General features: G+C 43.5%; 1 protein-coding gene across 1 annotated transcript in view; it reads right to left on the minus strand.

Annotated features, from left to right (window-relative positions):
* Positions 1-229: 229 nt before the first annotated feature.
* The window catches only part of KCNS3 (potassium voltage-gated channel modifier subfamily S member 3), a 62,540-nt gene continuing 49,942 nt past the window's right edge, over positions 230-12,827 (minus strand). Inside the window, exons 6-7 of the mRNA XM_074946798.1 lie at positions 1,975-2,597; positions 230-911 (exon numbers count right to left, since the gene is read on the minus strand). Coding sequence (XP_074802899.1) covers positions 2,494-2,597 — 104 coding nt within the window. The 3' untranslated portion in view covers positions 230-911; positions 1,975-2,493. The remainder of the gene's footprint in view (positions 912-1,974; positions 2,598-12,827) is intronic.

The following is a 12,827-nucleotide window of genomic DNA, read 5'->3' on the forward strand; positions in this document are numbered from 1 at the left end:
TGATGTACGGATTGATGGAATCAATGTACTAAGGAATAGTGTTTGCATACTAATTCCTAACTGTCCCTGATCATGTGTTTACTTTTATTGTATGATGTGATGCAGCAATATCAATAAACTTTCTTGATCAAATAAAAAGCTTTATTTATAAACATGCCTTAGAAAAGTATAATGTTAACCCATTTCCTGGCAGGCCAGCTGCCATTACCACACCAAAACACCTGTCACAGCAAAACCTGACAAAAATGTGCACGAACAAGCACAAACCGTGAAACTATGTTCAAGACAGAAATGTTGTATGTCCCTTGGCCCGCTGTTCCCCTTTCCTTTTCTTCCACATTTGCTGCACACTTGGCACTGAGGAAGAGGGGCGGAAGCAACCACTGGGCAGGGGGTCGATATGGAGGACTTCATGGGGCAAAGCTGCCCTGCCCAGTTGCTCATAGGGGCTGACTGCATGGGCCACTCAGCCATGGAGTGGCCCAAGCTGTTTCTGGACTTCAGCACAGGGTACCACAGTGGGGACTCAGGCCGTGGTGTGGGTGATGCAGCAGGAGCCAGTACTCTTGCAGACATTATTGATAGCACCTGCTGAGACTGTTCTTTCTGATGAGTTCTGTCATCCTCCCTTAGCTGCCATTCCTGTTCCAGGAACTGCAACACAAGGGCCTGCTCCTGTTCTGAAGCCCTGTCCTCAATCTGTGCAGCCATCCTGAGCCATGACTTTCCTCTAGCCACAAGTTCCTCCGTCTTTGGTACTGGACCTGCTTTTAGGCCCTGTCCAGAAGTTCAGCCATAAGTTCATCAGAGAAACGCTTCATCTTGGAATCATCCGTGAAAGTCCATTGACCCAGGCTTCTGATGCAGTGTGGTGGCTGTGGAGGTGCTGCAGACGGTAAAGATCAAGGAGCCTGGAATAGGACAGGACACAGAGGGTTACCGTCTCAAAGAGGAGCACAGAAAAAATCCTTGTGGAATTTCAAGGACATAAAATATTACTTTCCCAGACTGAACTTCAATATATTGTGAGAGGGATGTTTCAGACCACAGAAGCTCCCTGGACACACCTGGGTTACTGGCAGCAAAAGAAGTGCAAAGACAATGGCAAGTTTAAAACAAAAACAAAAACCCTCTTCCCCAAAATTGCAGAACTTGGGTTTGTGGGGCAGTCTGACCATGCTACAAAAGGATTCTGCTATTGTTTTAGGCCTTCCACATTGTAGAGGACGTAACAGGTTTTGTGGTGCCGTGCAAAAGATGTTATTCCAAGCTGCCAGTAGGAAACCAGCAGCATATGCAACCAAGGTACTCAAACGTACAGTGACTGAACAGCACATCTACAAGTGGAGTGGGCTGGGCAGCTACCAAGGTGGCCTTGCAAAATATACCCTTCCCCAAAATGTTATTACCCATCTGGAGTTCCTGCTACAGGAACAGTTTGCAGCTATCAGCACCCAGGATTGTGTCAGAATTCATGAGAAAATCAACAGAATGCTGCCTTAGCTTCCACATGCTCAGCCTGTTATGGCTTCATGTAAACACAGACCTCCACTGCCACCCTGCTTACCCTCTTCCCCCCCATCTCCCAGCACATATCTGGACAATGTTTAAAACCCCAGTCATACCTGGGACAAATGCTTTTGTCACCTATGGACTGCAGTTAACTGAAATGGGCTATTTGTAAATGGAACACATTTCCTCCTCACCCCACCCCTCCACCCCCATCACAGTTCACTGTTTCCAGCAGATTCCTTCCACCATTGTTGAGTGATTACAGAGCAATGTGCTTAAAGGCATGGTAATGTAAGGTTATTACTTTTAAGAAACAGGAATGCCCTTGCAAAACTCTGCACCTTTCCAGTAAAAATTCACTTTCACTGGCATACTGCTTCAATAATTTTTGCATTGGTTCACAGAACAGAAATCCCTTCCATTCCTATATTAACAAACATTAAAATGGAACCAGAAACTTACCAGGCTCTGGGGCAGCTTCTGTCCATTTCACATCCACTGCCAGTTCCACTGCAGGCCATTCCTCAGGTGGGGCATTAAAAAGCTCCTCCAAATATGGCCCCAGGATGTGCTGCTCCTACGGTAAAGCTTCCTTTGGGACTGGTTTCAACAACAGAGTCACCGTGCTGACCTCACTCAGCACGAGCTACTGGCTCCTATGAATCCCCAAGATGGATTTGGGGGCCAGCAGGGCACCATCATGGCTGACCAGGTCAGCATGCACCACAATTGGCTCTGTACCCAGCACCCAGCCAAACTCCTCACAAAACAGGCATGATGTCAGTGAGTTGCCCAAGGTGCAGTTTTGGTTCCTGGTTTTTCAGTACTTGGTCTTGAGCTGCTTAATCCACTCCCTCCATTGATTACCGATCCAGTAGATATCAGATACTGCTAACTTCTTCGCTATTTGCTGCTCTGCATGGTCACTCCTGGTACTTTTACTAAAGTCCACTGTTTTGCTGGCCTCACACCAAAGACTCATCAAAATCTGGGTGTGCTCCCATGACCATGAAGCAGCTCACTTCGCAAAGGATTCTTCTGGTCATCCTCCACTGTAAACAGAGAAGATTCTCCAAAGGTGTTTGCTGCTCAGAGTTAATAAAATAATGGAAGGGTTAAATGCTAACTCGCCGAACTCCTGCACTAGAACAAAGGGAGTTGCTTCCATTTCCCTGGAGTCAATTGATGGTGCTCCCGATAGAGAGGACAAAGGTCGTCAGCACATGAGATTGTGGGATACTTTTGGTGGACTCCCAGGATCCGAGTCGGGGGGCTGCATCTACACTGTAAAGCAACAGATCTTGAACCCTGGGTCCTGTCTTGACTCAAGCTCAAGCCCTCCACCCACGCAGAGTCCTAGGACCCTGGGTCTGAGCCAAGTCTGAGAGATTTGTGTGAAGATGGAACCAGGGTTTGGCCTCAGGCCTGAGTCTGAGCCCAGGCTTACACTGCAATGTAGACATACCCTGTGGGTCTCTCCTTCCCAGGGATATGTTATATCCCAAGGCAACTGGGACCTTGAAATAATGTCAGGGTCCCCACTAAAAAAGAGACTCAAGTAAGCAGCACACAATGGATCTGATTTTCAGACTGGATTTAAGGAACAGGGTTCAAAAAAGAACTAGATAAATTCATGGAGGATAGGTCCATCAATGGCTATTAGCCAGGATGAGCAGGAATGGTGTCCCTAGCCTCTGTTTGCCAGAAGCTGGGAATGAGCAACAGGGGATGGCTCACTTGATGTTTACCTATTCTGTTCATTCCCTCTGGGGCACCTGGCACTGGCCACTGTTGGAAGACAAGATACTGGGCTAGATGGACCTTTGGTCTGACCCAGTAGGGGCATTCTTATGTTCACAGAACTCCCCTCACCTCCTAGAACAACCAACATCTTGTGCAGGCTGAGATCAGAACCCTCCTCCATCTTCAGACAAGAAGTAGCAACCATAACAATCTAGAACCCAGCAAAATTTCAAAACAGCCTTGCTGGTGATTCTACCCCACCAAAAGGCATAGAATAGAACAACTAGTGGATCCCCATTACCAGTTACTAAGCCTGGCTACTGAGACTCTAGCATCTTCCCTTCCTATTGTCCCTACAGATCTCCAAGGTACCCTGATGACTATGTGCAGCAAAAGAAGAAGCAAAAAACTTTTCTAGTGTCGGTGGAAAACAACAGCAGTTCCAGACAAGCTCCAGCACAAGGAATTCTTGCAAGTTTATACCCTGGCCATGAAAGTTAACCCAGAATTCACCACTCCGCTCCAGAATACACCACCTCCCACTGCAAAGATCCAATTCTCAGAGAACGGGCCAATGTGGCCTCTTGAGGCAGCTGTAAATAGTGCATGGGCAGGCTGGGAAGGATCAGAATGCAGAATCCACTGCTATGAGAGCCTTCAGCCCTCCCCCATGTAAGGGACTGAATAATGTATGTCAGCCATTGGAAGCAATAGCCTCCCTAGAACAAATCCGCAGCTATTCTGCAGCCTCTGGTAGGTGGATTCTTCACCCATCTCCTGCACGTCAGTCTAGCTACTCAAGCTGGATGCCAGACTCTGCATTTTCTCCCAGCTGAGTGGGTTTGAGGCCTTTAGGCTCTCACAGCACTACTAGTAAATGCCGTTCATCATCATTAAGCAGCAAAGAAAGTCATTAAGAACAACCATCAAAGTACTTTTGTGATGTCTTGTAGCTAATTATTAAAGTTCTCTACAGTTTACAGCTGTCTTGGATTGCCCTCATTCCTTGAAGAAATAGTTTAAACACAGAAAAAAATACTAATGACTCTTCTCTCTTACACTGTTTTCACAACAATGTAACTACATTGACTTCAGTAAACATATGATCTGAGAGTAGAAGCAGGCCCTAACAATCTCAGTTTAGTTAAGCCAACTTCAGGGTCTTTGGTCTTTAATGTTCTTCTAGTGTTTTCCAAACTATATAAGCAAATAATCTTGCTAAAGGATGGGATCATAACTAGTGTTCCCTGAACTATTGCTTTACCTCAGCTTTGTACTGTTTAGCACAACGGGTCTCTCTGTAGGAAGCAACAGCATTAACTTCACCCAAAAGGGCTGGATGGTGTGGGAGGAGGAAGGGGTCTGATCCTGCCCCTCTCTAGTCTGACTAAAAGAGCTGCCCACAGGCAGAAGGGAGTGTATGCTGCATCCTATCCAAATCATAGTGTGGAATTCCTCCAGGGGCCTTCCACTGCAGCACAACCCCTGCATGTCCCTTTTGCCAAGAGCAGTGGTCTTAAGACTCCACCGAGGCCAAAGTAAATAATAGTTGTATGAAGTATAGTTTGAAATACCTGATCATCCACTATCTATCACGAGGATATGTGAAAGAGAGAATCTGGTAGGCCTCATCATAGCAGGAATGGAGGATGGTCAGAGATTAATGTCTTTAATTCCAAGCATGTGGAAATCAGATCATGTAATACTAGGAGGAGAACAAAACAATTCTAGACTAGATTGTAGGATTATTACATATAAAATGTGAATAATTAAAATCCTTGGGTAGCACCACAATCCTACCTGTCACTCAGGCCCATAAGCTGGATGTGATGTTTGACTCAGAATGCGCTCTAGATCTTCACATCCAGGCTATACCTAAGTCTTGCTGATTCTTTCCGCATAACATCTCTAAGGTATGGTCCTTTTTATCCATCCACATAGCTAAAACTCTTGTCCAAGCTCTCATCATCTTACGTCTTGATTGCTGCAACAAATGCAATTTTGCCCTGTTCATATCCCTATTCAGATTCCCATTTCTAAGGTCCTTTTCGTAGCCCGTCAGTCTGACCATGTCACCTCTTTCTTTACATCCCTCCACTGGGCTCCCCTTTCTCTAGTACATCAAACATAAGCTGCTCCTATTCACTTTCAAGGCCACAGGCACCAACTCCATGGATGCTCTGGGGCTGGAGCACCCACAGAAAAAAATAGTGGGTGCTTAGCACCCACTACCAGACCCTGCCAATCAGCTTCTCCCCTCCCCCCCAGCACCTCCCACCCGCCGCTGATCAGCCGTTCAGGAACTGATGGGGAAGGGGTGGAGTGGGGGCAGAGCAGGGGTCAAGCACCCCCTGGGAAATCAGAAAGTCAGAGCCTCTGTTCAAGGCCCTTCATGATCTAGCTAGCTTCATTCTGCCTCTCATTTGATATTGAGCTTTCAATGCACTTCTAGCTGGCCCATGATGCCTCCAACATCCACTTGTTGAAACAAGCACCTTCCTGGTTGTTCCCACAGTGCCTCTCACACTTGAGAGATGCTCCCCATAAACATCTGCAAAGCTAATTCAAGTCATTATCCACCTTCAAAACCCTCCTCAAAACTCTCTTGTGCTGTGATGCCTATAAAAAAACTGGACAATAGATAGACTGTTGATGTGCTGAGACCACTACTTATCAGGCTGGCCAGTTTTGTCTCATTGTTTCCTTGTAGTCCTCCATCGGTTGTCTCGTGTCTTAGATTGTAAGCTCCTTGGGGAAGGGACCATCTTTTATTTTGTTCTGTTTGTACAGAACCTAGAACCTGCAGAAGAGAAGAGTGAGGGGGGATTTGATAGCAGCCTTCAACTACCTGAAGGGGGGGTTCCAAAGAAGATGGAGCTTGGCTGTTCTCAGTGGTGGCAGATGACAGAGACAAGGTGGGTGAGGTAATATCTTTTATTGGACCAACTTCTGTTGGTGAGAGTGACAAGCTTTTGAGCTTATACAGAGCTGCTCTTCATATATTTGACTATTTCACTCTTCTTGGTTTTGTCTCGTTATCATTATTCTTTTGGATGGGTTATTAAAGCCTTTCACATTCCATGAACAGATTCATATGATACCCATTATCTCATAACTTATTTGACTGCATATGGCCGAGCATGGCTTATTGGAAAGAAGGTGCTCAGAAACACTGGTGATTTAGAACCATATAAGTACACAGATTGATAAAAGTCCTAGATCTGTTTTCCTTATCTGCACATAGCATGACTATATTGAGTAGAAGTGAGTAAGTATTGGATAAATATAACCTGATGCTGAACACCCAGCAGGTCCTATTGACTTCAAAGTTAGCCATTTACAGTTTTTGGTGAGCCTTTTTGGTGGTCCCATACAGTTAAATTATACAATCTTTACTCATGTTGGTAAGCACTTATCTGAGTAGTCAATGAGCCCAACAGGACTAATTGTGTGAAGAAATGCTTACCAATATGAGAAAGAGATGTACACCCATAATGAATAACTTCAAGAATCATTATTTGATTTTCACAGTAAAACTACTATTTCTAATTGTTGTTCTATATTTGTACAGCCAGCACAGCAGCATCCTAGTCTGTGACTGGAGCTCCCACGCACCCACCATAATACAAATCACTAGTAAGAATAATAATGATAACGCTTTGTAGAAAAATTTAGAAAATTAAAAGTGAAATACCTACAGTTAAGTTCAGATCATCAATGACCTACACTTATCTCTGCATTCACAAACGCATCCAGAATGACAAGTAATAATTCATGTTCATCTAATAATTAAACTACAAGATGAGAAGTATTAAAAATTAAATGACAGAATTGAATGTTCTACAGGACCAATCCTAAAAAGAAAATGAGAAATAAAAAAAATGTACCTGGTTGTAAGTGATCTCAGCTAAGATGCTACTCCGTATTATTGATTTGCTTCATTTTGAAACATTGTAAGAAATTAAATCCCCACATTAACAATACATAGTATATAAATCAACTGAAAAAAAGTAAAATATTCAGTAGTCATATCATTGTCCTGAATCTAAACTATATCTTAATCTGATATACAGGGGATCATGTCCCAAAGCATGAAAACAGCCTTTGTTATTGATAAAAAGACAAAGAGGGACACAGCTCTGGAGAGATCAATCTACAAGTTCAATTCTGCAAACACTTTCAAGGATAGGAGTACTTGTGGCACCTTAGAGACTAACCAATTTATTTGAGCATAAGCTTTCGTGAGCTTCAGCTGTAGCTCTTTTTCTTTTTGTGAATACAGACTAACACGGCTGTTACTCTGAAAACTTTCAAGGATGGACTTCACTGACTTATGTTGTCTCATTGGGTATGTCTATGCTGCACATTAGACCTGGGCTCTGACTCAGATTTGAGCCCTAGCCCCTCCTCCATCCACACATACATCAATCTGATTTGGGTGAACAAGCAGGCAGGACCTAGGTCCTAAGACCCTACTGGAAGGGTGGGTTGGAGCCCAAGTCCTGCTGTGACTCGAGTGCAAACCCCATCATTTTGCAATGTGGACATAGCTGAAGCCACAGCCTTGAATTAGAAGGGCTGTGTAGTGCAGTATGGACATGTTAGAATGTTTGTAAGACCCAGGTCCAGCACCAGTAAGCCCAGGTTTACAGTACAGTGTGGACACTCAAGCACAGGCTTGGAAACACTGAATCCACAAGTCCGGGTCCCACAGACCCAGGTTTACAATCCAGTGTAGACGTACCCATTGGCTTCAATGGGAGCACACAATAAGGACTGCAGTATCAACCTATATTTATAAATACTGACTGTAAAACTAAAGCCAAGATTCAAGCAACATGTTTAAAGGATATTATGCGAACAATTATTCATGAAGATCAGGTAGGATTTGCATATAGGAGTGTCACTGTCAACTACTCTGGAAAAGAAAACCATTCACTTGATCCCAGTTACTAGTCATACCTGCCATTTGTCATTAGATGTGGAGAAAGCATTTTTAGAGCCATCTGATTCTCTATCTATGATCAGTATTCAGAAAATTTGGTCAAACTTTCTCATCAGCACTGAGGTAATATATACTTCTCTTTGCATAAAAATTAACTCTCATATTAAATTCACCAGCATTTCATCTGGAAGAAGGACACATCAAGACTGCCCTCTTAGTCTTCTTTTTAACTTTTCTCTCAAACCATCCTTATGGAAAAGGCCTACAGAAATGAAGAGGGATTGATATAAATTACTCTATAAACCTGCAACATCTAATAAAGTATTTGAGTCACCTTGAAGGGGTTCGATTTCAAGCACCCACTCTCTGAAAGTCAAGTTCGCCCTTTAAAGAGTCTCGAGGTGGAAAACTGTGCCACCCAAAATCATGTCTCTCTTCAAAATGTAGATAATATATTTGCAGACTCATACCTATGAGTTTTATATGGAAAGTTTTCCTTTAAATTCATTCATTCAATGATCCTTTATGGCATGAACTTTTTGGAGATGCTGGGTTAAATGTTGCAAAGCATGACTGTTTCACTGTGACCACAAACTTCAGAAAAGGTTATCTGAAAGGTCTGCTGGGGTACAAAGTTTCATATGAACCTGGACTAACCTATGGAGCTCAAAATGGATGAAAATGTTTGCAAAATCTTCTGCAAAGTGAAACCATTCAGTTTCACCCCGTCCCACTTTTCCTGACTGATTAAGTTGTATTTCAGAACAGCCAAAACAGCAACTTCAGATGACCTTCAGAAATAGCCAAGCCTATAAGGAGATAAAATCTCGGATAAATATACAGTCTCCAAATTATGCATTTTGAAGCAAAACAATTATCAAATCAGCCAGTGTAACTCCCTGCAAAGTGAAGTGACAAGCTGAGTCATGCTGGAGCACATTAAGATCTGACGGCAGCGTTTCCCGCAAGTCAGCACCTAGGCAATATTTTCTTCAGTGATCCGTAGAAGCAAAGCATGACAATAATGTGACCTAGAGATTCTGAAAGCACACGAGTGTCAGCAATGGACAAAGTCTGGCTAGATTCCATTAATGGTAAAAGGACAATGCTTATCCTAGTGTTACTATGACCCCCAAACAGGAGTACAGAGTCCAAATTAACCCCCCAGATCTGAATATCAGCAGAGAGCAAAATTCTAGCAGCATCAGCAGAAAACCCATATTATATAAATATCTATTAATGAATATGAGTACCAGCCAGAGGCATGTCAATTCACTGAGTTATAAAAGAACAACAAACATAAAAAGCTTACATTGTACCAGACAGATAGCCATACAGTACAGGAAACCTCCAGGTGAGTTGGAAGTTAAATCTTATCAAATCTTTAAGATGTTAAATTTGTCTTTGCCAAACAGAAAATACTCAACAGGGGTCAGGAACAGCTTATAGTACCCTGAGCCATTCTGACACCTCTGGGAAGCTATTAACTTGTTCCCTGCAATCTCAGCTTTTTTGTTTTTAGTAAGTCTCTAGTTACTATGATTGTGAAGAAAAGTTCAAAATTGTGACTGATGCAGATGCACCACTGTAGCTCTTCAATGAAGACGTTACTATGCTGACAGGAGAGCTTCTCCCACTGGCATAGTTAATCCCACTCTGCAAGAGGCAATAGTTATGTCGAAAGGAGAAGCCCTCCCACTGACATAGCGCTGTCTACGCTGGGGGTTAGGTCGGTATAACTGTGTCATTCAGGGTGTGAAAAATCCACACCCGAGCAACACAGTTATACCTATGTATGTTTACAGTGTAGACCTGGCCTGAGTCTACAGAGAGTGGAGAATAGCTTTGAGAGATGTGAGCTGCCCCATTCATTGCATGTTAATTCAGATCTCCTGTGATAGTTAATAATGTTGGCATTTAAATTATTTCATTTCATGTGTATGAAAGGAGAGGGAGAATCACAGATCTGCACAGTTTACTCATTTTGGTACCACAAATAGGTAGGACTTGGGAGATACCATCAATTCCTCCCCCTTCCCCCAAGCAGAAAAAGAGCCCAGCCTCAGGAGCGTAGCAGAGCTTAGTATGCACATATTCAAGCCCTACTCAGGGGTAGCTAAGCTCAAGGAGCCCAGTGGCACTTAATAATAATGAAAATACAATAGTATTTGTATCATGACTAGACGCCCCAGTCATGGACCAGGGCCGCAATGTGCGATGTGCTGCACAAACCCAGAACAAAAAAAGGCAGTCCCTTCCCCGAAGAGTTACAGTCTAAGTGGATACAGACAGACTGACAGGGGAGTACAAGGAAGCAATGAGACACTATTGATCAGCATGATAAGCAGTGACCTCAGCACACCAGCAGCCTAGCCTTTGTCAAGTTTTTTGTAGGCCTCACTGCAAAGGAGAGTTTGAAGGAGGAATAGCCACACAATCAACAGTGGGTGTGGTCTCATTTTGACAGCTCACATGGGCGGAGCTTATTTTGTGGGGCGAGCAAGGGAGCAAACCGCTATCTTTCCACCGCAGTCTGATTCCTGATTTTCAACCCCAACCTCAAACCATCACATTTTCCAGTTAGAGTTAATAGGTTAATAGCCCATTTTTCCAGGCCACCGGGCACTGGCCCCGTTTGCCCAGTGGCTAATCCACCACTGGGCACAGGTGAGGATGGTGCTAAATACAATGAGAATTCATGGTTCACACAAACTGACAGAGCTGCGGGAGTTAGAAATCAGGTTACAATGGATAAGTACTCTGAAATAGTTCAAGATTGCATGAATAGCAAGAGTAATATTTATTTGTTATTTATTAATTATATTATGAATTTATAAAGCAATCAATCACATGGATCTGGGTGCTGGACGTTCTGAACATCGAGTAAAAATACACACAATGTTCAATAATAGAAAACTAGAGAAGTAAGAGATTTGAGATGTCGGACTTTAAAAACACTCCGGGAATCACTAGAAAGAAGATTATATTCCACAACCTTGGAGCGAGGTTTGAAAAAGCCCTGTTCTTAGAAATTGTACAAAGCACTGATGCCATAACAAGGAAAGAACCGGACCCAGAATGTGAACATAATCCTGAAATCATCATGAACATGAATCAAATTACACCTGAAAGAGTAAGAGAATAAAGGCCTAATTCTCCTCTCCAGTGGAAAAAAAGGATTAGCTCCATTGAACTAAGTGAAGCTGCAAGGTTGCGATATTGGCTTTCAAATACATGTCAGTAATAAAAATGCTGATTGAAGTCTTCAAAGAAGCATTTTTTGATGGAAAACTTAAGTCGAACATTTTTTGACCAGCTCTACCTGTGAGATGCTGGCACCCACTTCCTTAGGGTGTGTCTACACAAACATTTAGTTTGCAGCAAGCTGGGGTGTGAATCTACCCCATGCTAGCCTGCCGAGGACTAACTGTCCTCATGGGACCCTGCTGACGTGCATCTAGACCTGTTTCAAAGAGGACTAGATCAAACCACATTAACAAACTGTTATTGTGTGTCAGAAGGGTCCAAGTGGATAGTTAGTCCTTGGCAGACTAGTCCTGAGTAGCTTCACAATGCAGCTTGCTGTAAGCTAAATGTTCGTGTAGACAAGCCCTTAGTTTCCTTTTAAAATGTCTCCCATCTATTTTTATTCCAATTTAAGAAGCAGCCAGTGAAACTCTCTGATTAATAGTGAATAGTGGGAGTCACAAGGTGTAGGGGGAAAAAAAAAAATCAAATGTTTCCACACATTCTACCTGGATTTACTACAGCAGAAGGGAAATGGGGATGACGATACTTCTTCACTTCACACGGGTGCTTTGAGGATAAAATTTTGTTTGTGAGGTGCTCAGACACTAAAGAGTTTGAGGCCGAAGAAGCAGGCAGATAGGCCAAGTATGGAAAATAGCAATGGAATCTTCCTGCAATGGGGTTTACAAATCCCATACTGAGCACAGGCAGAAGGGAGAGGAGATTTACAGGCAACCAGGCTGATCACACCCCTGCATAGCTGCCAGAACTGCCAAACATGGAGACATGCACCCACAGCTAAAGGAAATAAGCTAAACTATAAAGGATGGGGAACAGAGAGGCCTGGGATAGCAGAGTGGACAACAACCCCATGCCAGGCTGCATCTGGGAAATCAACAAGGAGACAAAAGGAGATCAGTAAGCTCTGGAATTTAAGAGCTGATAGACTCAATTTAAGTTAAGAGTCTGTGGACCGATCTAATTGCAGTTGAATTGAAATGGACCAGTTAGGGAAAAGCTGGGATCCCCTAGGGTGACTGTGTAACGCCAACAGACCCCAGTCGTCAGTGGGCGGGATTGAACCAGGGACCTCTGGAGCTTCGTGCATGAGCCTCTACTACATAAGTTAAAAGGCAACTGGCTATTAGCTAAAGCTGAAGAGCAGACTCATTTTCTCTCTTTCTCTAGGTGGTCTCGGTGCCCCTAGATGGGACAGAACACCACATCCAGGAGGTGTGTGTGTTACAACTGCACCAAGAGCAGTTGACATTTCTTCCCACCCGATCACCACTACCGATCAACCATGCCATACAATGGGATCAGAAGATACTTTGCTCTTCATTCATGTTCATTCCTTGGGGTTTTTTGTTTGTTTCTG

The sequence above is a fragment of the Natator depressus genome, chromosome 3, assembly GCF_965152275.1.
Source record: "Natator depressus isolate rNatDep1 chromosome 3, rNatDep2.hap1, whole genome shotgun sequence".
In the NCBI taxonomy this organism is placed as follows: domain Eukaryota; kingdom Metazoa; phylum Chordata; order Testudines; family Cheloniidae; genus Natator; species Natator depressus.